The sequence below is a fragment of the Myripristis murdjan genome, chromosome 13 (assembly GCF_902150065.1).
Source record: "Myripristis murdjan chromosome 13, fMyrMur1.1, whole genome shotgun sequence".
NCBI classification, from domain to species: Eukaryota; Metazoa; Chordata; class Actinopteri; order Holocentriformes; family Holocentridae; genus Myripristis; species Myripristis murdjan.
Genome location: NC_043992.1, coordinates 2,993,824 through 3,021,289, shown reverse-complemented (window position 1 = coordinate 3,021,289; position 27,466 = coordinate 2,993,824). Strand labels below are relative to the sequence as shown.

The window sequence follows — 27,466 nt, the reverse complement described above, 5'->3', positions numbered from 1 at the left end:
CAGCCTCAGAAATTGCAAGTTAACAGCACCTCAGATTAGAGGCCAGATAAATGCCACACAGAGTTCTAGTGGCAGACACGTCTCTACATCAACTGTGCAGAGGAGACTACACGAATCAAGCCTTTATGGTCAAATAGCTGCTAAGAAACCAGTACTAAGGAAAAGCAACAAGCAGAAGAGATTTGTTTGGGCCAAGAAACACAAGGAATGGACATTAGACCAGTGGAAATCTGTGCTTTGGTCTGATGAGTCCAAATTTGAGATTTTTGATTCCACCCGTTGTGTCTTTGTGCAGAAAAGGTGAATGATTGGTCTCTACATGCATGGTTCCCACCGTGAAGCATGGAGGAGGAGGTGTGATGGTGTGGGGGTGCTTTGCTGGTGACACTGTTGGGAATTTATTCAAAATTGAAGGCACACTGAACCAGCATGGCTACCACAGCATCCTGCAGCGACATGCCATCCCAGCCGGTTTGTGTTTAGTTGGACCATCATTTATTTTTCCACAGGACAATGACCCCAATGACACAATGACACCTCCAGGTTGTGTAAGGGCTATTTGACCAAGAAGGAGAGTGATGGAGTGCTGCGCCAGATGACCTGGCCTCCATGGTCACCTGACCTAAGCCCAATCCAGATGGTTTGGGATGAGATGGACTGCAGAGTGAAGGCAAAGGGGCCAACAAGTGCTCAGCATCTCTGGGAACTCCTTCAAGACTGTTGGAAAACCATTTCAGGTGACTACCTCATGAAGCTCATCGAGAGAATGCCAAGAGTGTGCAAAGCAGTAATCAAAGCAAAGGGTGGCTGTTTTGAAGAATCTAAAATATAAAACATGTTTTGAGTTATTTCACACTTTTTGTTTACTACATGATTCCATGTGTTCATTCATAGTTTTGATGCCTTCAGTGAGAATCTACAATGTAAATAGTCATGAAAATAAAGAAAAAAACATTAAATGAGACGGTGTGTCCAAACTTTTGACTGGTAGTGTATGTAGCACGTCCATTACTTTAGGAACTCCCAATTCTGGATTCTTTATACTGACCAAGATATCGTGGGCAAAAAGGCATCTTATATTCTGTCTCTCTTATTGCAATACCTTCCAGTCCTGGATCTCGTCGTATTGCCTGAGCGAGCAGTTTGATAAATAAATTAAATAGTCCAGGGTTGGCTGGACAACCCTGTCGACAACCTTGTTGCAAATATCTGGTTTTAGACAGACCTCCATGAACTTTAAATCTGACCAGTGGGGATGTATACAATGTTTTAATGCTCTTAATGAACTTTTCATGAAAACCAAACTTTTCCATTACTTTGTAAAGAACTGCCCATCCCACGGAGTCAAAAGCTTTTTCGTAATCCAAACTAAGTCAAATAGCTCTGAGTTTTTGCTTTCGAATAAATCCAGTCTGATCCTCCTCTGTCAATAAAGGCATCACTTCCTCCATTCTTTGAGTTAAAATAGCTACATAAATTTTATTATCTTGATTTAAAACACTGATTGGACTATATGCCCCACATTCCATTAAATCTTTACCCTCTTTTGGAATTACCGAGATAATAGCCTCCCTCCAAGATGGAGGGAAAAGCCCCTCCCTCATTGTATAATTAAAGCTTTTGTGTAATATTGGTATTAAATGCTCCCTCATTGCTTTATACCATTCTGTCGGAAATCCATCAGTCCCTGTAGACTGGCAGGATTTCATCGTGGAGATCGCCCTGTCAGTTTCTTCTACTGTTATTTCTTTTTATTAACTTATAATTATGTAGTTTGCCCAAAGAGGGCAGCTCACACTGGCTCAGGAATTCTTCAGTCTAACAGGGATCAAATGGTGTAGGCTGGGTGTACAGAGACTGATAAAATGTTCAAATGCTTTATGTATTCGCTCTCATCTATATCTATATCATGATCATCTTAGATATAGGATCCCTAAGTTTTCTCAGATTGTTGCTTTCTCAACCTCCAGTATATGTCTGTTTCAGCCAGTCGCTGAAATCCACAGAGCCTGTCACGAATGTTTTGCTGGTATTCCACAGTGTCTCTGCGCCGGGCACCTCTTGCTGTTTCACAACAAGAGCTCAGCCATGTTGCTTCTTTTGATCTTCCCTCAGGTCTCAGTAGTATCAGGAGGCCTTTAGCTCGCAAATCCTGAGCAGCTTGATCTGCGCTCTCGTATGTGACAGTTCCAGAATCCAGGAAAACAGGTCATTTGGTCAGCGGTGTATTGAACCGGATTTCTTTTTTCTTTCAGCACTTTCCTGATTGGCAGGTATTCTTTTGTTTTTCCCCATCACACCAGTTGTGTAGTCATGGTCGAAATACAGCCTTTTCCCATCAACAGTGATGGGTTTCTTCTACGCCAAGCAGAGAACCTTCTCTTTGACTGTGAATCTCATAAATCTTACAACCGTAGATCATGGGGGATTCTCCGAGGTTTGGGCCTGAGCGCTCTTGTGCCTTTTCAATGCACAGATCGTTCACGTTCAGACCAGTACTCTCTCCAAGTTCAACTTTTGTGAGATTTTCCACCATGTTCCACAGAGGTTCCCTCTGCCCCTTCTCTGATACCGTAGATTCAGATGTTGTTGCGGTGTGAGTGTCCTTCAGATTCATTGATCCTTGATTTTACCTAAAGCTGAACTTTCTACATGCAGGTTTAAGTCTCACTCACTGCCACAGCAACCGTTTCCACCTCTCCGATGTGCTGCTCAGCCTCCTCCAGGCTTTGTGACGCAGCGCCTATTTTCCCTGCAGTCTCCTTCATTTTCTGGTAGATGTCTGTTTGGATGTCATCAACTTGTTTTTTAAAATTGTCCTGAAAGATACACTGAAAATCTGAAAACTGCTTGAAGTTATCTTTTTCCAGACCAAACATCACCAAAGCCATGGATTCTCTTACGATGTTGTGAATAGAGAGTACGAGACAGTTTCTGTTAGCATAGACTTATGGTCATGATCACCACTAAAATCTGCATTTTCCACATCTGACTAAATGTCTTCTCTCAACGGTTCTCCCTTTCTATGACTTCTTAGTGACTGATTTCAGCCCTTTTCTTTCCCCCCTTCGTTTGCCTAGCTTAGAAAAAAACTTTCAAGCTCAATGACCTTGACTACAGGGGAATTTTTAGCAGTTGAGTCTAGATCTGAATTTTTACACAGCTATTTACGTCACTCAACCGGAAGTCGTCCAGAGTTTTAGTTTCATTTTAAGGTCAGTATGGATAGAAATTACCATGCAACACCTGCAGGCTAATCCTTGTCTCACCTCAGTTTGTGAGTTTTACTGCAGATTTGAGGGACGCAACAACAACCAAATGCTGCTGGTGTTTATGGGAACTGGCCTTTTACTTCAGCTGCTAAAGTCCTACTGCTTTACTTCAATTCTATTCTACAAACCACCGTGTGCAAACTGGGAATCTGGCTGCCACTGTGGAAATTGAAGGAAAACAATTTTCCTGCAGGTCAGTGTTGATTCCTAATGACAACCTGGAGGTGCTGTTTGAAGCTGAAGGTGTGCCCTTACCAAAAAGTATACTTTTTATGAACTAAGTATACTTTCTGTGAACTAATACTTAGGTAAGTATACTTTTCAGATTACTTTGAATGTACTATCAGGAATATACTTAACAAAAGTATACTTAGTTTATACTGACGAGTACACAGACAAAGTTTAAGTATACTCCAAGTATAACATACTTGATATACTTGAAGTTTAAGTATATTATCCAATAGTAGTTAAAACTTAGTACAAGTATATAAAAATGTTGTACCTGCTTGCAACATGGAGTGTTATTTTACTGTATTAGCTGGCTTGTTGTATAGCTATTTTACACATTGGCTGCTTTGAGGTAGTTGCCATAACACATACACTGTGAGTGAACCTGTAGTGTACTCCCTTACCAAAAAGTAGTATACTCAAGTATAATTATAAGTATACTTTTTATGATCTATGTATACTTTCTGTGAACTAATACTTAGGTAAGTATACTTTTCAGATACCTCTCCACTCAGCTATTTGATTCAAGTAAGGCTATGCCAACTCAGTGGCCTAGTGGTAGAGTGTTCGCCCTGAGACTGGGAGGTTGGGGGTTCAATCCCCAGCCGGGTCATACCAAAGACTCTAAAATGCTACCCATTGCCTCCCTGCTTGGCACTTGGTATTTGGGGTTGGAATTGGGGGGTTAGATCACGAAATAATTCCCAAGCATGGCACCGCTGCTGCCCACCGCTCCCTCAGGGGATGGGTCAAATGTGGAGATATTGTTTTGATATTGCATCCTTATGCAATATCAAAACAGTTTAATTCAAGTATAAGTAAAGTATATTTCAAGTACACTGAGTATACGAATGGTTTACTTTAAGTAAAAGAGTAGTACAACTCAAGTACAGGAAATAGTATAATTTAGGTATACTTATATATAAGTAAAGTAACCTTGAAGTTTACTCGAGTATACTCAAAAATGGGACAAATCAGGGTACTTTTAGTATAAGTATACTTTGTAAGTATACTAACTAGTACATATGTAAGTACACTACTAGTACATACATACAAGTATACTTGGTAAGGAAAGTATACTTGATTAGTATACTCAAACTCCACTTAAGTATACTTGGAAAGGTAAACTAGAAGTTTACTTCTTTTTGGTAAGGGTGGTGGTGAATGCAGGAGTGTGCTCAGTCACTTTATAGCATTGTCAGTATCATGTTGATGCTGAGGTGAATGGCTGACTAGAGAATCAACATCTGGAACAGGTAAGTAACATCTGTAAACCCTGACATGTCAGTCAATTCATTCCCACACTTACAACGCATGCAGTTTCCTTTAAAGAGGGAGTCAACAGAAACAGAAAACTTGTGCTGCACTGCCCTCTAGGGGCTGAAACTTGTTAGTTTTTCCCCAGAGACAGAGACCAAGGCAGATGAAAAACTCATGTTAACATGTTTTTGTTTCAGTGGGTTTGTGGGAAACACTTACCTGATTCACTGTCAAATCCACCAAGTAATGAAAAGATCTTTCCTGATATAACAGCTGAAATGAAGCACAAGCACACAGTGGAAATATTTCATTAATGTCATGTTATTGTTTGTCTGCTTGCACACATACCCCCCCCCCCCCCCCCCCCTCCAACACACACACACACAGTGAAAACAAGAGAAGTGTAACTCTTCATAACCTTTCATATGTGTGGATTTAAACCTTGAAACTAATGGAACACAGGTTACTTACAACAAATCAAATCAAAATACTCACCAAAACCCAGCGAAAAAAATAAAGGAAGTACAGTCATCACCCGAGCCAGCACACCAATGTGAAGTAGAAGTGTATCTGTTTAAAAAAAAAGGCTTAGTCAGGCTAAAACTCTGTTAGTCTTCCTTCAAAGTCAAGCCACAGTTCACAAACCAGATTACCACTGGAAAATATATCAATAGCAACAAACTGGTGTTTGCAGTACAACACTGTGCCATAGATTTAATGCATTCTTCAATTTGTGAAAACAATGCATAACATTCGAAGCTCCTGTGGCATGGTTATGGATGACTGCATGTGGATGACTGCATGTCGACAAGTTCAAGAAAAAATTTCCCCTCGCCAATGGAAGTGACCACTTCCTTAGCTCTGGCGGAGAGGTCCCCTTCTGTTGCAACAATGAAGGGGTCTCTAGCAAAGCCCATCACCTCCGTGGGCAAGATTAGTCCACCCAATCTATCAGCAAAGTTCTCTTTCAACCTCGCAATGAAATCTGTCATCACATCAGTGATTTGCACGGGGATGAGATGCATTTGCGGAGCGTCGGAAAATGCAGTATTCTACCTGTGGTCAAGTCGGTTGCGAAAATGTCTCGTTTGTTTTGGAATGCACGCATCTGTTCCACAAGATCAATGACAGTTTTGTCTCTGCCTTGTAGTCCCACATTTAGGTCATTCAGGTGTTTGAACATGTCACTCAGAAACCAGACACTAGCCATGAAGTTGTCGTCCAGTATGTGATTCAAGCGTGTCACTGCTTTTTTTTTTTTTTTGCTTGCTGTTGCAGAGGAAAGTTGTTATCTCCTCTCTGAGATCACAGAAACGCTCCAGTGCTTTGCCTTTGGATAGCCACCTGACGTCATTGTGCATAAGCAGGATGTGGTGCTCAGCAGACATTTCTGACAGCTTGCGGAATAAGCGATGTTGGAGGCTTGATGTGGAGCGTATAAAATTGATTATAGCCATCACATTGTCCATTGTCATTTTAAGCTCACCACTGAGTTTTGCGGACAACACCGTCTGATGCACAATACAGTGTACGGATGAAATCTGGGGTGCAACAGCGGACCAACGTGCTACCAAACCACTTACTTTCCCTGTCATGGATGGGGCCCCGTCCATCACAAGCATGCACACACACTCCATATCCAGACCATTGTCTTTAGAAAATCCTGGGATTTTCTCAAAGACTACTTCGCCAGTTGTGTGCCTAACAGCAGTAAGCCGAGCAATTCCTATTGGAAGATTTTACCATAAAAAAAACAGACATACATGCACAATTGTGCCGTGTCACCTCTGTCTGTGGACTCATCTACTGCTATAGACATGATATCAGCTTTCTTCAGTTCTTCCAACAGCGTTTCAAACACATCTGTAGCAAGAATTTCTACCTTGCGAATGTTTGAAGTGTCTGACAGGGGCACATTTTAATAGCAGATGTTACACTCATTTTAATTGTGTTGTCATTTATCACTTCATCCATGACGGCATGCATGCAGTCTTTGACAGATTCAGAGTCTGTGAATGGCCTTTTCTTCTTTGCCAAAATCCACGAAACACGAAGGGAAGCTGCTGTGGCTCTCTCTTGTGCTGTACGTGTCCGCACCAAAGTAGTACTGCTCCGGTTGTAAGATGCAATGCAATTTTTAATTAGGTTTGGCGTTTGGAGTTGGCGGTAAAATAAAACAGTATTTGTCTGTCCAGGCAGGGTTAAAACGATGTTTTTCATCATCAATTCTCTGTTTAAGGGTTGAAAAAGACATACTTTTGAGCCGCTAACATCAGTAACTTTCAAAACAACGAGCTGCATTGTGGGTTGGTTGTGTGTTGGTAGGCTACGTGGAGTGTTGCATTCACTTTCTGAACTACTGCAGGGATTTCGATTTCATTCTCACGAATGTTTTTCTCTGCTTTTTTGGCTGAACCATGAGCTGGGCCACTCGGGAATTGCTTCTGGGCCGCATGTGGCCCGCGGGCCGCCAATTGAATAGGCCTGCCTTTCACTCTAAAAACACTTGAGTTATTTCTTTAACCCAATTCCTGTGTTACTTGTGTTGGGTTACATTTCTGGGTTATTTTTCCAGAGCCATAACCATTCATTCATTCATTCATCTTCTAAACCACTTATCCTCACTAGGGTCGCAGGGGGGGTGCTGGAGCCTATCCCAGCGCTCATAGGGCGAAGGCAGTGAGACACCCTGGACAGGTCGCCAGTCCATCGCAGAGAGCCATAACCATTTCTTGGGTTATAAGGATTTTATTTTGACCCAATTTGTGGGTTTTTCAAGTTGGGTAATATTTCTGGGTTATTTTTTCTGAGAGTAACCCATTGTTGGGTCAGAGACTTGGGTTTGATTGATTGATAGCTTATTCTCATCTAATTCCCTTTATTTCAGACCCAGGGGATCCATATCACAGTAAAAAGAAAACAGCACAATAACAAAGAAAAGAAACAAGAAAAATAAAACAAAACTTTCCACTACTGTCTAACATAGAGACTTGTTCTCCAGTGACTCCACAGTTTGGAGGAAAATCTGACAGAACTGCGTACAGGGTTAGCCAGAACAGCAATCAAGTCATTTTTTGACTCAGATACCCTACACATAAATCTATACATCAGGTTACGTAGAACAGCAGGGCAGGTAGGTACTCCAACACTGACAAACATATGACTTGCACTGGAGCTTCTTGGGGCTCTCAGCAGCAGCCTCATGCTGTCATTATAGGCCACTGTGACTTTTCTAATGCTGCCTTGTTTGTACCGACACCAGAGCTGGGCAGTATACATGGATGTACAATATGCTCTAAAGAGTGAGATTATTGATTGATTGATTGAATACTTTACGAACAGTTTGTGTAACGAAGAACACTTCATTACTAGTGACTGATAGCTTTGCTTGTAAATATTGCATGGTTGGTAGAAAATGCACTTTAAACAAACAACTTAACTATGCACTTTAATAATGGCACTTTGCACTTTAGTTGCAATATTTGCTCTTCATTATTGGTTTGCACAGAATATTTGCACATTGCATATACCGTATTTCCCCAATTAATTGCCCGGGCGTTTAATACGCAAAATCAACTTGGACCCCTGGCGTTTAAAAGAACCAGGCGGCTATTCGCTGCAGGCCTTTATTTATTTTTGCACAGACCTGCACCAGGCCATTATTGTGATGACAGTTACTGTCCAACATATTTACAGTCGGTCGATTTAAGATTACGGTACACCCTTTTTTTTTTTTTTTGTAACGTTAGCTAGCTCTCTTATTTTGACAGAAAATGGAAGTGCCGCACAGTTATTGTGCAGCTAACTGTTTACTGCTGCAAAAATAAGGTGAATAGCCTTATTTTGGGTTACCTCAATATAATGCAAATAATCGCCCCGGTGGTTATTCGGGTGAGCGTTTAATACGCAAAATGGGTGCAGACCCCAGGCGTTTAAAAGAACCAGGCCGCTATTTGTGGCCGGGCGATTAATTGGTGAAATACGGTACGCACATTTTATACAGACTATTTATTGTCTATTTATTGAATAATTTACAACTTGATAATTTAACAGTGTAAAACCATGAGTGATGTGTGTCTTCGGGCAACACAGTCTCACTCCCGGTGCGTCAAAAGCCGACGCTTGGTCAGGGCCCTTGGGCTTCCTTTACTGACGCACAAGGTCTCTGTTAGCGTCTTTTTAAGACGCAGGGGGCTTTCCATTGATTGTAATGTAATCCCATCCGTGGCGATATTAGACGCTCCATTCACTTCAGTATTACTCCGACCGATTCAGTGGAAAATTCAATATTTTAAGGAAGTTTCTGCATTTAAATGTGTTTTGATGATATTTCTAGCGAGAAATATGTACTTTGTTTTCATAATCTGTGTTCAGTGAATGTATACGTTCTCTAGTTTGTTAGTTATCACGACGATTTCGCCCGGCCTTGCCAGCAAAACGTTGGAATCCAACATTGTTGACATCCGTATAGTGCCCAAAACAGCCTAGAAAATGCAATATTTCAAGGTAGTTTCTATATTTAAATGTGTTTTGATAATATTTCTAGCAAAAAATATGCACCTTTTTTGCATAATGTGGGTTCAGTGAATGTATACGATCTTTAATTTGTTAGTTATCACGAAGATTTCGCCCGGTCTCGCTAGCAAAATGTTGGAATCCATTGCTGATCCAACATTGTTGACATCTGTTGCCATGGTGCCATGGTATGAGAGAAATAGCTTACTGTCTCATAAAAGCCCTTTATTTTCTTGCTTTCCAAGCCGTTTTTATTGCAAAGACAACATGTTGACGTTTATATTATAAATCTGATTACTTTTAATTTGGATATTAAATCTTGCAAACTTGAAGTGTTAATATAACTGTCCACCACGAACCCACCAACGCGAATAGGCTACTTGATAAAATATCCGAAATAAATCAACATTGTTTGAATGTTTTTTTTCCTTCCCAAACAAAACCAACTAAAGGCAGGGTAATTTATGTTTCGGCTGCGGGAAATGGTTAATATATTTGTTTCAATATTAATTTTCACGACCATTTAAAACCCGGAAGTAAACCAAGCCTGCCCGCCTCCCCCAGCCAAGAAGCTTAGCCTATACTAAAAAAAAAAAAAAAAAAATCCGAAATTAACCAACAGCTTAACTTTTTCTTAACCTTGGTCATCTAGATGGAGTGTAATTAGCAGTTCGGCTGCAGTAAATATTTTATTATATTCCACCCCCCAGCTCTCGTATGCACTTGTTTACAGCTTATAAAGTTGGTTTCCTGTGCGGGTGGCTGTGATGAGGTAGATCACTGTTTAGACTGTTGCACACTCTTTGCTTAATATTGTGCAGTTGACGTTGTTTAAGCCCTCGATTTGATTAATTCTATGTAAAGTCTCATTTACACAAACCCGGGTGAAGATTGATCGTCTAAACAGTCTACTTCAGTAATTTACTAGTTTCTAGATAAATTATTTTAGCCGACCGTCACCTCAGAATCCAGCGCATTCGTTGCCATGACGACGCTGGCAGCTGCCATATTACGTCACTCCAAGTAACCTGACATGACACATTCACCCAATCTACAATGAATCACTCCATTCGATGGGAAGAAATTACTCAAAAATCCCCCTTTCAATGGGGCGGAATTGTGCAATTTTTGCAACCCGGTTTACCCAGATTACAAGAATTACTCCAAAATCCCCATCGAATGGAAACGGGTTTCTATTGGCTGTCCTCTGGGGGCCCCAGCCCACCGCCTGCGCATGCGCGAGCCCCGAAGCGAGAGCCTTAAGAAAAATGGCGGACATTCCTTTTATTCTCAGTGGAAAATGCAATATTTTAACATAGCTTATGCATTCAAATGCGTTTTGATAACATTTCTAGCGGGAAATGTGCATTTTAAAACCTTTAAAATCTTCGTTCAGTTAATGTACATGATGTTTACTTTGTTAGTTATTACGAAGATTCTTTCAGGTTTCTATCGTTGCTACGGCTGTTGCTATGGATGTTGCTACCACTATCGCTGATGTATTGTCCTCACTGTCACCGTGGAAATCTGGGGAGGGAGGCGTGGGGTTAACCTGCTCTCACAGAAATCCGTGAAATGAGCATGACCTCCTAATAACGCATTGCGTGCTCCTTGCACGTGACCTGTTTTAATCAATTTCTATGGTTTTAATTCCGTGTGGTCACCACACAAACGGTGTTCACTGAAAGTCAGCGAGGTTCCGTGACGTCACGCTGTGGGTGGCGGTTCATAAATCCCAGAAGTGCAAATTTAATAGATATTCCGGAAAAAGGTCTGATTATTAGCCATAACGTTGTAACCATCCAAGGCAGACTTACCACGAGCTATGAAGATCTGTAACGATGGCATGTGCTTCAGCCGAGTCCACAAGTCCCGTATAATATCAACTTTATTTTAAGAAAACACGTTTTATTTGCGATGTCATATCACGGAGAAGCACTACATTACCCATAATCCTAGTGTTTTATCAGCGACGTGTCTGATTTGACTTTCATCAATAAAGTCAATAAAGTGTAATAAAGTGCATGAAAGTTGATAATATGCTGATATGTTATGCCATTGAACACAACCCTTTCAGTCAGCGAAACAGAGCGGGTGGAAAAACCGCGGAAACACGTCAAAATAGCACTAAAGATTTATATATATTTTTTATTTTTCATAACACATCTTTATTCATGATATAAACATAGGCTACATCAGGGGTGTCAAACTCGTGCCATGGAGGGCCGAGAGGCTGCAGGTTTTCATTCCAACCAACAACTCCACCAGGTGATTTCACTGATTAGTCCCGCCTCTCTGTTCGGAGGTAGGGTGATCAGTGAAATCACCTGGTGGAGTTTTTGGTTGGAATGAAAACCTGCAGCCTCTCGGCCCTCCGTGGCACGAGTTTGACACCCCTGGGCTACATGTTAAGGTTATAGTTTCGGTGTTGAAAAACTACCGTATGTATGTTTTTAAAACCTAATTTCAAAACTTTTCCCTAACCCGGAAGAGGCGTACCAGAACTACAATCTGTGCGGAGTTGCAACACACAGAGGTGTCCTGCGCCATAGATTTTGTAGTTCTAATATGTTATGTCTATTATGTGATGTTGTGATCACTAATTTTTCAATCTTTATTATAGTTTTTGGGTGTGGGAAGAACGCCTGTTTGGTCAGATTTTATTTTTTTTTTTCTTAAGATAGTGAAATCATGTTTTTTCCATGTTTTGACACTAGTCAGTGGCGCCCCCTATTGGTTTGCCATCGGGTATGATAGTAGAGGTCAAGAGCTTTCCAAAAATGTTGACCCCATGTCTGTGCCATTTTTTGTTGCTGCACTGTAAGCCTTTAAAAGTGTCTGTGTAAATGAATATGACCTATAAGTTGGGTTATATTGACTACAATCCTGGGTCATGTTAAAAGAAAAATTGGGGTATTTATTTAACCCAGATTATGGGTCAAAATGCATAACCCAGTTTCTTGAGTCAAAATAACACAGCAAGTAGTTGGACCCTTTTTGACCCAGGGGTTGGGTTAAAGTTGGGTTATTTTTTAACCCAGCAGTTTTTAGTGTGCAGGGAATCAGTTTCTAATGACATAGCTACTCTGGATGGCATTACCTTGGCCTCCAGTTCCACGATAAGGAACCTCGGAGTCATTTTCGATGTAGATTTGTCCTTTACCTCCCATATTAAACAGATCTCTAAAACCGCCTTTTTTCACTTGCGTAATATCTCAAAAGTCCGGCATATCTTGTCTCCGAGTGATGCAGAAAATTAATCCACGCCTTCGTTACCTCTAGGTTAGACTACTGTAACTCCTTATTATCAGGCTGTACCAGCAAGTCGTTAAAGACTCTCCAGCTGGTCCAGAACGCTGCTGCACGTGTGCTGACTAGAACTAGGAGAAGAGATCATATAAGTAAGTAAGTAAGTAAGTACACTTTATTAATCCCACAAGGGGAAATTCCAATATTACTCCAATATTGGCCTCTTTACATTGGCTTCCTATAGAATCTAGAGTAGAATTTAAAACTCTTCTCCTCACCTATAAAGCTCTTAATGGGCAGGCACCATCTTATCTGAAAGAGCTCATAGTTCCTTATCACCCTGCCAGAGCACCGCACTCCCAAAATGCAGGTTTATTGGTGGTTCCCAAAATCTCTAAAACTAGAATGGGAGGCAGATCCTTCCAATTCCAGGCTCCATGTTTGTGGAACAAACTTCCTATCTGAGTTCGGAGGGCAGATTCACTCTCTATCTTTAAGAGTAGACTTAAGACTTTCCTTTTTAACAAAGCTTATAGTTAGGGCCAGCCCAGGTTGCCCTGGACCAGCCCTTAGTTATGCTGCTATAGGCCTAGACTGCTATAGGCTAGACTTCATATCATGTTCTGAGCACTTTCCTCTTTTCTAATCTTCCTCTTCCCTCTTCCTTTCTTCTTCTTCCTGTCCTCCTCTATACCCCCCCTCCTTTTTACTCAGTGCATGCTATTGTTCCAGAGTCCTCTGCCCCTTTGCTTTCGTTGTGCCTTTTGTGTCTTGTCTAGGTTATACTGTCCTGCCCATCCTGGAAGGTCATCCAGCTGCAGATGAGATGGCTAGATGCTGCATCTAGATTACCTGTTCAGGATACCCTGCTGTTTCTGCTGTTGTCTGCTGTCCCAGTTTGTCCCTATCTCCCTGTCTCTGTCTCCTTGTCTCTCTCTCTCCCCTCCCACCCAACCGGTAGAGGTAGATGACCGCCCGCCCTGAGTCTGGTTCTACCTGAGGGTTCTTCCCGTTAAAGGGGAGTTTTACCTTGCTACTGTCGCCAAGAGCATGCTCAGGAGGGAATCTGTTGGGTTTCTTTGTTTTCCTTTCTACTGTAATTCGTAGAGCGTGGTCTTTACCTACTCAACCTGTAAAGCGTCATGAGATAACTTTGATTGATTGATTGAGAAAAGCAACACAACTATTACTGGAACTGCTTTTATTGCTAGGGATGTTTTTTTTTTTTTTTTTTTTAATTATTATTATATAGATAGATAGATAGATAGATACTTTATTCATCCCGAAGGAAATTCGCAGTTTTTCAGCAGTATCCACAGATTACAGATTAAATAAATAAAAAATAAAACATAATCTTTACTTGTGTATTTTACTTGTGTATTTTACAGTGTCATAGAAGACATGGAGACTTGCCTGGATTGTTAGAAAGTGATGGTGCTCTGCCATTGGCTGCAGAGTTTTTAGTTTCATTTGTTTTGTTTTGTTTTTAATTCCATTTTTTCAAAGTTTTATATGAACAGAAGTGTAAATCAAAAGGAGAGAAATACAAAATTAAAAAAGGTGATGAAGAAATATATAAAATACATAAAAACAAATATTACACATTGTTATCATGAGAGGGAAAAAAATTGCAAATAAAATGTGGGGAGAGAGAGTGAGGAAAGAAGGATTTCACCAGAAACTACAACAGAATTTTGATTGATTTTTATACAGAATTAAAAAAAAGTTTTCATCTCTTTGTGTGAGGTATATATCTCTGTCTTCCCAGAGATCTGTTCCATGCACTGAATGTTTTTAATTATATCTATCCATTGACTGACAGTTGGAGGTTCCCTATGAAGCCAATGCTTTGTTATGGCCTTTTTACTTGCCACCATGAAGACTTTTAAAAGATATCTGTCAATTTTAGGTCATTCTAAGTCCAGGCTCCCTAATTAGCATGCAACACCTGCAGACTAATCCCTGTCTCAACTCTGTGAGTTTTACTGCAGACTTGAGGGACACAACAAAAACCAAATGCTGCTGGTGTCTGTGGGAACTGGCCTTTTACTTCAGCTGCTAAATTCCTACTGCTTTACTTCAATTCTATTCTACAAACCACCGTGTGCAAACTGGGAATCTGGCTGCCACTGTGGAAACTGAAGGAAAACAATTTTCCTGCAGGTCAGTGTTGAGTCCTAATGACAACCTGGAGGCGCTGTTTGAAGCTGAAGGTGTGGTGGTGAATGCAGGAGTGTGCTCAGTCACTTTATAGCACTGTCAGTATCATGTTGATGCTGAGGTGAATGGCTGACTAGAGAATCAACATCTGGAACAGGTAAGTAACATCTGTACACCCTTACATGTCAGTCAATTCATTCCCACACTTACAATGCATGCAGTTCCCTTTAAAGAGGGAGTCAAAAGCAACAGATAACTTGTGCTGCACTGCCCTCTAGAGGCTGAGACTTTCAGACATGTTGCACTTCTGGCCACATCCAATCAGTGACCTCACATCGCTGTAGCACTTGAGTTCAAACAGGAATGTTTTCTGTAGCCTAAAGTTACTAATTACAGCTCCACTGCTTACTGTGGATGAGGAAAGTCTTTGAGTAAAGCCACTAATTTCAACACTTTAACTGTCACAAGTTCAAAACCTAAAACTAAATACTTCCATAAAATATCTTGATCCACTCCCTCTTCATTTTTCTTTGGATAAAATGATTGTTTCTACCTGCTGATCTTTTCCAAGTCCTGTTGTTAGTTTTTCCCCAGAGACAGAGACCAAGGCAGGTGAAAAACTCATGTTAACATGTTATTATTTCAATGCTTTTGTGTGAAACACTTACCTTCTTCACTGTCAAATCCGCAAAGTAATGTGAAGATCTTTCCTGATATAACAGCTGAAATGAAGCACAAGCACACAGTGGAAATATTTCATTAATGCATGTTGTCATGTTTTGGTTTGTGAAACAGCAGATATGCGGGCACACACACACACACACACACACACACACACACACACACACACACACACACACACACACACAGAGTCGTGTTTCCATCACTTCAGAGGACATTATATTGACTTACATTCATTTCCTGGAGATTTATCCTAACCTTTATCCTAACCACTACATGCCTAACCCTAACCCTAACCTTAACCATAACTGAACCCTAAAGTTATCTTACCTTTAAATCAAGTCTTCACCCTAAAATTAATGATTTTCACTAACGGGACTTGTTTTTTGTCCCCATAAGGGAGGCGAGTCCCCACAACATGACTGTGTAAACAGATTTATGTCCCCACAACATTAGCAATACCTAGACCACACACACACACACACACACACACACACACACACACACGCGCGCACAAAATGAATAACAGAAAAGTGTAACTCTTCATAACCTTGCATTTGTGTTGATTAGGAACTTGGAACAAATGGAAAGCAGGTTACTTACAACAAATCAAATGAAAATACTCACCATAACCCAGAAAAAAAAACAGAGAGAATACAGCCATCACCACAGCCAGCACACCAATGTGAAGCAGAAGTGTATCTGTTTAAAAACAAAGGCTTAGTCAGTGCTAAAAATGTGTTAGTCTTCCTTCAAAGTCAAGCCACAGTTCACAGAAAATATATCAATAGCAACAAACTTGTGTTTGCAGTACAACACTGTGCCATAGATTTAATGCATTCTTCAATTTGTGAAAACAATGCATAACATTCAAATGACCTTACCTATGAACCAAATCAAGTTTTGCTTTTCAACACTCAAATAATACACAATAGTACAGTAAAACACAAACAATACATAAATTGTGATTTATAGTTAAAATTAATTAATCACACATGAAAATGACTTTGCGGATCAAAGTTAAAAAAAAAAAAAAAAAAGGAACTGTGACCTTCACATGCATGTGATTTTTTTTTTTTTTCATTCTTTACTGTTTTAAATGCACAGAAAAGCAACACAACTATTACTGGTACTGCTCTGAGTACCCTGCAAAGTTACTAATTACAGCTCCACTGTTTACTGTGGATGAGGAAAGTCTTTGAGTAAAGCCACTAATTTGAGCACTTTAACTGTCACAAGTTCAAAACCTGAAACTAAATACTTCCATAAAATATCTTGATCCACTCCCTCTTCATTTTTCTTTGGATAAAATGATTGTGTTTCCACCTGCTGATCTTTTCCATGTCCTTGTTAGTTTTTCCCCAGAGACAGAGACCAAGGCAGGTGAAAAACTCATGTTAACATGTTTTTATTTCAGTGTTTTTGTGGGAAACACTTACCTATTTCACTGTCAAATCCACTACGTAATGAAAAGATCTTTCTTGATATAACAGCTGAAATGAAGCACAAGCACACAGTGGAAATATTTCATTAATGCATGTTGTCATGTCCTTGTTTGTCTGCCTGCAGCTTCACATACACACACACACACACACACACACACACACACAATGAAAAAGAAAGTGTAACTCTTCATAACCTTGCATATGTGTTGATTAAGGACTTGGAACAAATGGAAAGCAGGGGTCCGTTTCACGAAGCAGGTTCAACAAACTCCGAGTCTTACCCTGAACTCTGAGTTGATCTACTCTGATAGAGGAAACTCTGAGTTTTCGGTTCCAGAACAGCTGATTTGAGTTAGTTTGATCAACTCGGAGTAGTTTCACCTGGAGTTAAGCGCGTGCACCACAGCTATAAAAAGACAGCGTCAATGGAGCCCCGATTTGACGAGTCACCATGGCAACGGGGAAGCGTCGGGCTGCGTTTTTCACCCCAGTTGAATTGGAAATCTTAATGCATTCATATAGAGAGTTTGAACATGTTTTTTTTTTTTTTTAAAGTGCAACACCGCTGCAGCGGCAAAGGAGAGGGAGACGGCGTGGGAGAACATTCCTGCTCGGGTCAGTGCGTAAGTTTAAATGTAGTCTGTTGCAATCACAATAATATTACAGGGGAAAACTGCTTGAATGGTTGCCTATTAATTTATTTCATTTAGGTGCAATCCCGCGGGGGAGAAGTGCACTTGGCAGCAGCTTAAGATGAAATATAAAAACATTGTTCAAACAGGTAAGACCTCGGCATAAACATCTATGTGTGGTCTTATAACCATCTCCCGACGGATATTTAATTCTCTGCGCAGTAACTCTGCACCTTCATCCATGTGATCGTTGTCGAAAGGACACGACATGTTCGTGAAAAAAGTCTCCACCTAACTGCTAATGGACTTCTAATAAAGGCCTACTGACTGTTTTTTAATTATTATTTTTTAAATAACAGACGGCAGAACTAATACGCCACGCCAAAACTGGCCTGCGGACTGAATGTGTGGCTGAAAGTGTGGCTGAAAGAGGGTGGACACAGAGAGAAACTCGAGGTTTCATGAGAAAAACCTGGTCCCGACCAGGTTAGTTTCATGGCGTCTGTTAGTGCGGTAACTGACCGAGAGCTTAAGTTACCTCCCTCTGTGAAACAGGCTAGAGTTAGCCCTCTTTCTCTGCTTTGAGTTACCTCCCTTTGTGAAACGGAAAACTCCGTTTCCCTCATTTCAGGGTTAACAGACTCAGAGTTTTCACTAAACCTGAGGCCTGTATCACGAAGCAAGTTCAGTTTTCCCTGGATCTCTCAGACCTATCTGGCTACACTAATCGAGATGATGGTGATCGGGGATAAGCGGTATCACGACGCTGGTTATCAACTTGCTCATTCGATCCCGGTTTGCCTCATCAAGAGCCATGAACACGCACGTATAAGGGGCGGGTTCCGAGGCAGCAGACCAATCACAAACATGAGCCACAAGGAAAAAAGCACAGCATATTTCATGGCGGAGGAGCAGCGTGTTATACTGGAAAAGTATGAAGATGAAAAACAAAATTTACACACTAATGCATGTATGACAGGTATAGTTGAATTCCTCCAGGTGTAACCCTTTAGGGGTTAAAAGAACCCTTTAGGGGTTAAAAGAGTGTGGGAGCAAGTAAAAATTAAACACAAGAACATCATTGAATTTGGTAAGTTTGTTATACAGGCTATAATAAAGCTATAAGCTGACGCCACAATTAAATCACGTCAGTACATCAAGTTGATAGCCTGAATAAAATCATACACTGAGCTGCGTTAGGACTTAGCAGGAACAAAAAGCAAATATAAAGGCCGACTCACCCTCTTGAATGAAGGGTACAAATGATCCTTTTTCACATTTGCATCAGCGAGCTGTCAATCAGGCCCATTCTCTCGCCCACGAATAATTTGCCCCCAAAAACATTTAGAGCTAATTAATTGTGCCATTTTAAATGTCCCTAAAATGTTGTAAAACGCCTCTAAAAATACTTGTAATGATCAAATTTCCTTTGATTTCTCATTTCTGTTTTCCTCTCCTACAGAGTGTCAGCTCTGTACAGCAGGCAGCTGTTAGCCAGGCTGAAGCTGCTTCACATCAGTATTACAGCCTCTGTCTCATACAGAGAGTCGTCGGCAAAATCTAACAGATTTGATCAGTCCAGGAAAATCCTTTCATGCCGTAACGCTCTTCTCACTATTTGGACTCGTTGTTCAATGGGATCCTCACCGAACGGGCAGGCCACGTTTTGGCAAACAGCTGATTGGCCAGGGGGCGGTGCTTTATGTAGGATTCAATCCTGTCCTGAAAGCTAGCCTGCTCCCTGATTAGAGGTGAACCAGCTTTGTGATAGGCCTACAGAAAATCCAGAGTTGAGCCTGAAGTTATCTCGCTAATGCCTTAATCCTGCTTCATGATGTAGGCCTCTGCTTTGTGAAACAGACCCCAGGTTACTTACAACAAATCAAATAAAAATGCTCACCAAAACCCAGACAACAACCCAGAGAAACTGCAGTCTTCACCCCAACCAGCACACCACGGTAAAGCAGAAGTGTATCTGTTAAAAAAAAAAAAAAGGCTTAGTCAGTGCTAACAATGTGTTAGTCTTCCTTCAAAGTCAAGCCACAGTTCACAAACCAGATTACCACTGGACCAAGGCAGGTGAAAAACTCATGTTAACATGTTTTTATTTCAGTGCTTTTGTGGGAAACCCTTTAAGGTTTCACTGCCATTTCTGCTACGTAATGAAAAGATCTTTCCTGATATAACAGCTGAAATGAAGCACAAGCACACAGTGGAAATACTGCATTTATGTCATGTTTTTGTTTGTCTGCCTGCAGATGCGCACACACATGCACACACACACACACGCGCACGCACGCACGCACACACACACAATTAACACCAGGAAAGTGTAACTCTTCATAACCTTGCATTTGTGTTGATTAGGGAAATTGGAACAAATGGAACGCAGGTTACTTACAACAAATCAAATAATAATACTCACCAGAACCCAGAAAAAAAAACAGAGGAACTACAGTCATCACCACAGCCAGCACACCAAGGGAAAGCAGAAGTGTACCTGTTTAAAAACAAGGCTTAGTCAGTGCTAAAAATTAGTGTTGGGAATGATTAACCGATATGACTGGATAACCGATTTTACAGGCGAGATACGGCAGTGTCGGTAGCAGACTCCTCAATCAATACGAATCAGCCACGAATCCACAGATGAATCGATTGTAGAGTTGTGGATCGGATATCGTGACACTAGCCCTGCGTTCCAATACCCATACTACCATACTATTTAGTAGGGAAAAAAAGATTAAGTATGTCCCAGTACATAGTATGTCAGATGCAGTATGCCAAGAGTACCAGGATGTTCTACTACATCCGGTCAGATTTCACAGTATGGATTCCAGCATGCTGCTCTGGCCATTCTGACCCACAATCCTTTGCGCAGCGGACGCTACATCGCACTGACTGAGTTGCATGTACAAGCCACGCCCACATACGGACGACAACAAAACACACATAATGCACAAAACTCACTCAGTGACAGCAGCAGCGACAGGAAGACAGAAGATAATAAATATGATAGAGGACAGTGCAGTATGAAACAGCACCGGCATTTTGACAACAACATTCAAATGTGGCGCTACGGACGGCGGCGGAAGTGAGCGAGAGGGTCGGACTTCAGGGACGATGTATGTAGTGTGTCCCAATAGGATGCATACGCATGCATATTTCATACTAAACTACATACTTTGTAAGGGCAGCTGCAGTACATACATACTTTTTTATGCAATTCAAGACCAATACTGTTGTAAACCGAAGCAAATGATTTTCTAAACAGACAGGAGATGTATGTATTTAGAAGTCTACATGACTGACACCATGAGATATGCACAACTATTCCACTATTCTCTCCTATTGGACGCACCGAGGTGTTGTCACAGGGCACTGCGCTCAAGTTAAAACATTTTAAACTTGGGCGCAGCACAGGCACCGGCGCCAGCCAGCTCCGCGTGGACCGGTGGACCCCTGCGCCCCGCGATCACATACACAATGAATGACTGTGCGGGCCAAGGTCTGCGCCGTGCGCTATGTGAAAGACCCATTTGCTAGATTAGCTGCGCATGCAGTCTGTAGCCACTGCCGTCAGAGAAAAAATAACAATGAATGATTTATTTAACAATATTTGTCACGGGTCCAGACAGAACCGTCACTGAGTCTGTACCCAGACCGCAGTCTGCCATTTGGTGATGCCCGGCCTACATCAACAAAATGTTAACTATCGTATTGTTTCTACACCGTATTGAATCGTATCATTCTTAAACAGTATCGAATCGTATCGAATTGTTCTGTATTAAAAATATATCGTTTTTTAATCGAATCGTGACCCGTGTATCTAGATATGTATCGAATCGGCCTCATGCCAGAGATTCCCAAAGCTACTAACAATGTGTTAGTCTTCCTTCAAAGTCAAGCCACAGTTCACAAACCAGATTACCACTGGAAAATATATCAATAGCAACAAACTTGTGTTTGCAATAAAACACTGTGCCATAGATTTAATGCATTCTTCAATTTGTGAAAACAATGCATAACATTCAAATCACCTGACCTATGAACCAAATCAAGTTTTGCTTTTCAACACTCAAATAACACATGATCGTACAGTAAAACACTAACAATACATAAATTATGATTAATACTTAAAATTAATTAATCACATATAAAAATGACTATGTAGGTCAAAATTCAATAAATAGGAACTCTGACCTTCACATACATGCGATTTTTTTCATTCTTTACTGTTTTAAATGCACAGAAAAGCAACACAACTATTACTGGTGGTACTGCTTTTACTTAAAAATGATTTACTTGTGTTTTTTCCAATGTCATTGAAGACATGGGGCATTCAAAACAGGTTTTCATCTCTTTGTGTAAGGTCTATATCTCTGTTTTCCCAGAGAGCATCACCTTTGTCTCTTTGCCGTCTTAAGCTGAAGGTCATCTGTTCCATGCACTGAATGTTTTTAATTCTATCTATCCATTGACTGACAGTTGGAGGTTCCCTACGAAGCCAATGTTTTGTTATGGCCTTTTTACTTGCCACCATGAAGACTTTTAAAAGATATCTGTCATTTTTAGGTCATTCCAAGTCCAGGCTCCCTACATAAGAAGATTCCTTTTCTTTCTCAATCAATAAATCCTGTCATTCACAGCTGGATTAAAATCTGGGTCATACTCTGGCCATGTTAGTATTTGTATTTCTTTTTGAATGTTGAGTTGTTTCACTAAACAGGACCAGAGAACAGTAGAAAATCTAACCCACTGACTCTGGATGATATCATGTTTAGTGGTTAATAGATATCCTAGCAAACTCTGTAAAGGTCAGTCTAACAATGAGAACTCAATGATTTTCCATTTTGCAAAGTGTTCCTGATTGCACCAGAGCAACAGTGGTTTAAGCTGTGCCGCTAAACAATGACCTTTAAGGATTGGTAAGCCCATCCCACCACTATCCTTCAGTAACTATTAAGTTTTCTATCTTACTCTGGGGGGTTTACCGTTCCAAATAAATCTAGATAATACCTTTTTGCATTCTTTAAATTGATTACCAGAAACATGAATAGGTAAGGACTGAACAAGATATCTGGGTAAAGTATTTGTTTTTATTGTCATCAATCTGTTGCCAAGGTCCAGAGGCAATAAGGCCCATGTATCTCAATCCTGCTTTGTCTTCATGTTGATGTGTTGATCATTTTTATTGTACAGTTGGGACATGTCTTTGCTTAGTTTCACACCCAGATTTCTTTGGGCAAATTGAATTGTAGGCAACTGGACTTGTATTTGTCTTAGGAAGACGTTTCGCCTCTTATCCAAGGGGCTTCATCAGTTCATGCACATCGGTCTTTCTAGTCTGCACTAGTCTGACAAAGACAGTGGAGTAAGGTCCAGGTATTCAACCTCTGTGGGAGTGTTTACCAAGAATGCCTGTGGGTGTGTTCATGCAGGCACTGGTTTCACTTGACCATTGTTATGGTCTGGTGAAGCGACAGTCGTCAGAGTCAAGTGAAACCCTGGTGAACGACGATCGTTGAGAGTCATCTGAGGTTAATTTGTTGATCCTCCTGGGTTTGCCTATGATTCAATTTGCCCAAAGAGAACAATGACCTGGATAAATGAGAATATCCATAGACATGTTACACCCAGATGTTTTATAGATGTTGAGTCCCATCTAAATATTAATCTACTTTTAAGATCTTGTGATGGTGTAAAACTGAACACTAATGCTTGCCTTTTGTCAATACATATGTAGCACGTCCAGTACTTTAGGAACTCCCAATTCTGGATTCTTTATACTGACCAAGATATCGTCGGCAAAAAGGCATCTTATATTCTGTTTCTCTTATTGCAATACCTTCCAGTCCTGGATCTTGTCTTACTGCCTGAGTGAGCAGTTTGATGAATAAATTAAATAGTCCAGGGCTGGCTGGACAACCCTGTTGACATACCTTGTTGCAAATATCTGGTTTTAGACAGACCTCTGTAAACTTTAAATCTGACCAGTGGGGATGTATACAATGTTTTAATGCTCTTAATGAACTTTTCATGAAAACCAAACTTTTCCATTACTTTGTAAAGAAATGCTCATCCCACGGAGTCAAAAACTTTTTCGGAATCCAAACTAAGTCAAATAGCTCTGAGTTTTTCCTTTTTTATATATTCAATTGTGTGGCGGCTCCTCCTAATGTTATCCTAGGTCTGCCTACCTCGAATAAATCCAGTCTGATCTTCCTCTGTCAATAAGGGCATCACTTCCTCCATTCTTTGAGTTAAAATAGCTACAGACACTTGACAATGAAAGTGTCACCACCAAGTATAAAGCCTTCAAAACAAAATAACTCGTTGAACATCTCACATTGAGTTTGTTTATTAACTGAATTCTGATGAGAATGCAACTCATTCAGGTATTTGTTTAGTCTCTTGGCTGTGCAAGTTGCAAATTTTATTGGTTCCCCTACAATGGCAAGATACAGCCAATTGACTAATTACCATAGACGGCAAATAATTAATTTGAAGAGGCGGAACATCTCTAATGCCAGAATTGCAATCCAGTTAAATTGTTCAGTAAGAACTATCCAGAGGGTCTGGTCTCAGTATAGGAACACTGGATCCAGTGACAAAATCCGTGTACCTGGCTGTCAGAGGAAAACTACAGGCCGAGAGGACAGGAGGCTATTTTTGATGTCAAGGCTCTACAGATTCAGCAATGCACACCAGGTGACAGAGCAGTGGAATGCCTTCACAAATCCTAACGTGTCTGTGAGGACCACGAGGCGTCGTTCACATGCACAGAATATAGCAGGGTTTCAAGGCAGAAACCTCTCATCTCTGTTCGTAACAGGCAACGAAGAGTGACCTGGGCCAAAAGGATCCGGAATTGGACAGTCCTGGATAATTGGTCCTTCATAGTGTTTTATGATGAGGTTTGGTTTGGTCTGACAACAGATGACAGACGGGTGAGATGTTGGCAAACAGCTGGTGAAGCTTGTGAACCAGAGGTGTTGAATTTCTGAACCAGAAGCAGCATATCCATAATGGTGTGGAGCTGTATGAATATCCATGGCTTTGGTGATTTGGTAGTTATTGACGGAAATATGAATCACCAGAAATACAATGATGTGTTGGAGTCCAGCCTTCTACCATCTATCACCAACATGTTTGGGGACAGGAATCACCCATTTATATTTCAGGATGACAATGCTCCTTGTCATAGAACCAGGAATGTTGATAACTGGTTGGAACAACATGATATTCGCAGGATGATCTGGCCTGCTCAGAGTCCAGATGCAAACATTATTGAAAATATTTGGAATGGTATGTCTAAAAGGGTGGCAAGTGATTGTCCTACCTCCAAGCAATCTTTGATCAACTCAGTGGGTCTGTCTCAATCGAAGGGCTAGATGACTACTAGGTTGCAGCCTACAGTGCCCACGTAGGAGGCGTCCGACGTAGGTGCCGATATCAAGTTTACCTGAACTAAAAGTTTAGTGAATTGGGACGGTGTAGCCTGCGGAGGATTCCTACGTCATTAGGAAGCCGTCATTAGGAAGCCGTTATCGAGGCTTCCCGAAGCGCATTCGAGTGATGCAGCGTAAAATGCCGAAGTAGGTTTGGGAGGTGTGTCAGTGAACACCTGTGCATGAAACAAAACGATAAGCAGCTTCAATGCTCTCAAGATGGACAACATTGATTCTGTAGTTTTGTGTATTTTATTTTATTTTGTCTTCGTGAAGATGCAGAAAATTAAGATAATTGTTACACCTCACCGCAATTACAACAGACTATCCCAATTAAAGTAATTGTACACATGGCTACATTGTAACGTACCTGATGCACTGATGGTTGCTATGGAAACATCATGCAAAATGCATATCTAACTCATCTAACTAAACTTGCATTTACAGGCGTTATTCAGATACAGTTAACAGCTAAACCGAATCTATGGTGGTAGTTATAGGCATGAAAACTTATCAAAACGTCATGATATAAACATTAAGACGGTCTAAAACATGCTTCATAATTCCAACAATGGTGGCTGATCCAGAAATTCAACTGGACCGAAAGGTACCCTGGGAAGTAGGCTGTGATGTCGGCCGCGAAGCATCATGGAGGTGTATCCTGCAAATTAGTCAAAAATAGGCTGCATCTGTCAGCTGCATTTGTAGGACCCTGCGTGGTAAAATTGAATTGGGACAGCACTTGTCACGCCGCCGTGACGTAAGCAGCCTACAAATACGACCTAGGTAGCATACAGCCTTTGAATTGGGACAGAGCCTGTATTCTGTGCTTGGGCAAACATCAGTCCTGAACACATCAGACAGCTATACGAATCATTGCCTCGCTGAATGACTGCTGTAATCAGGTCACGTGGTTATGCCACAAAGTATTAATATTGGACTTAGAACCATTCCATTTGACTTTATATACATTCTTCCTGCCTCAGAGTAAATTTGATATCACTTGATGGTAGTAAACATAAGATATGACACCTAACATTCATTAGTTGCGTCTGTAACCAATGTATCTGTATAGTAAGGGGTGACACTTTCATTGTCAAGTGTGTGTACATACATTTTATTATCTTGATTTAAAACACTGATCAGACTATATGCCCCACATTCCATTAAATCCTTACCCTTGTTTGGAATTACTGAGATAATAGCCTCCCTCCAAGATGGACAGAAAAGCCCCTCCCTCAATATATAATTAAAGCTTTTGTGTAATATTGGTATTAAATGCTCCCTCATTGCTTTATATCATTCTGCCAGAAATCCATCAGTCCCTGGAGACTGTCAGGATTTCATCGAGGAGATCGCCCTGTCAGTTTCTTCTACTGTTATCTCTTTTGTTAGCTTATAATTATGCAGAGGTGGCAAAAGTACTGACATTCTGTACTTAAGTAGAAGTAAAGATACTTGTGTGAGAAAAGACTCTGGTAAAAGTAGAAGTACCAATTCAACTTCTTTACTCAAGTAAAAGTAACAAAGTACAGGCTCTGAAATGTACTTAAGTACAAAAGTAAAAAGTAAAAATTAATTTTTTACCATTAATGATACATATACCTTTTTGATAACTTTTTGACGAAAAAAAGTTCAGGGCACACAAAACAGGAACTTTTCCTCTTTTATTAACAACCTTTTCTAACCTTTTTTATTCTCTCTGCTGGTACAGAGAGAATAAAAATCACACAACAGTCTAGTTTTGCTGCAAGCCCAGTTTCACCCAGTAATCAAGACTGAACTGACCAGAGGTCTTGAATGAATACCTTGATCACAGCTTTGGTACTATACTTAACATATATGACTTTTAACAGATTTTTTCTTGCTACTGAGACTCTGTTTTGTCGTCGACTAACGTTATCTTCCCTGGCAACTGTCTTCCTCCATGTCTCCAGATTTCTCTATATGGTTTTCTTTTTCTTAACTGCTCTCATGCCCCGTGCCCTCTCTCCCTTTCCCTCTCTGTGCAGGGTTTCCTCCAGGATTTTTTGAAACTGTGGGGGAGGGCTTCAGCGTTAATGTTAATAATTTTTTACCATGGATCTTTTGTAGCACATAGGAGATATGCTGCTCAAACACTCAGTATGTAGTGTTAGTGTATGTTTATGAGTTTTAGAACATAATAAATTATCTTGAAGGAGTAGATGTTTACCACTAAGCTTGACTCCAATAATTTGCCAATGTGTTAAATTACATTTAACAATATGTTAAATTATTATTTGTTTTAAAATTGTAAATTACTTATCAAACAGACCTACCAATTCAACTACCAATGAATGAGCAGTAGTATGCATGTGATAATATAGATTGAAAAATTAGTCAAAGTGATACCTCTTCTCTGAATAGACAAGCTAAGCCAGTGTGCTGCTGTTAGCCAGTGAAAATAGAGCGGAGTGGCAACTCTTCGCTTTGTTACACAATCTATGTCAGTGCGCTGCTGTAGCTGGAAAGTTTCTCTGCCTTTTGTTCTCGTGCCGGTGCAGCTGTTGGCATGCTTTTTCTTGGAGGTAACGAGCCCGCCCGCCCCCAACAAA

The 27,466-nt window shown here is 40.7% G+C and overlaps 1 protein-coding gene across 1 annotated transcript in view; it reads right to left on the bottom strand.

Annotated features, from left to right (window-relative positions):
* LOC115370443 (uncharacterized) overlaps positions 1-27,466 on the bottom strand; it is a 57,923-nt gene that overhangs the window by 13,725 nt on the left and 16,732 nt on the right. The window contains exons 9-11 of the mRNA XM_030067465.1: positions 19,868-19,942; positions 19,343-19,417; positions 4,980-5,033 (exon numbers count right to left, since the gene is read on the bottom strand). Of these exons, the coding sequence (XP_029923325.1) occupies positions 4,980-5,033; positions 19,343-19,417; positions 19,868-19,942 (204 nt within the window). The remainder of the gene's footprint in view (positions 1-4,979; positions 5,034-19,342; positions 19,418-19,867; positions 19,943-27,466) is intronic.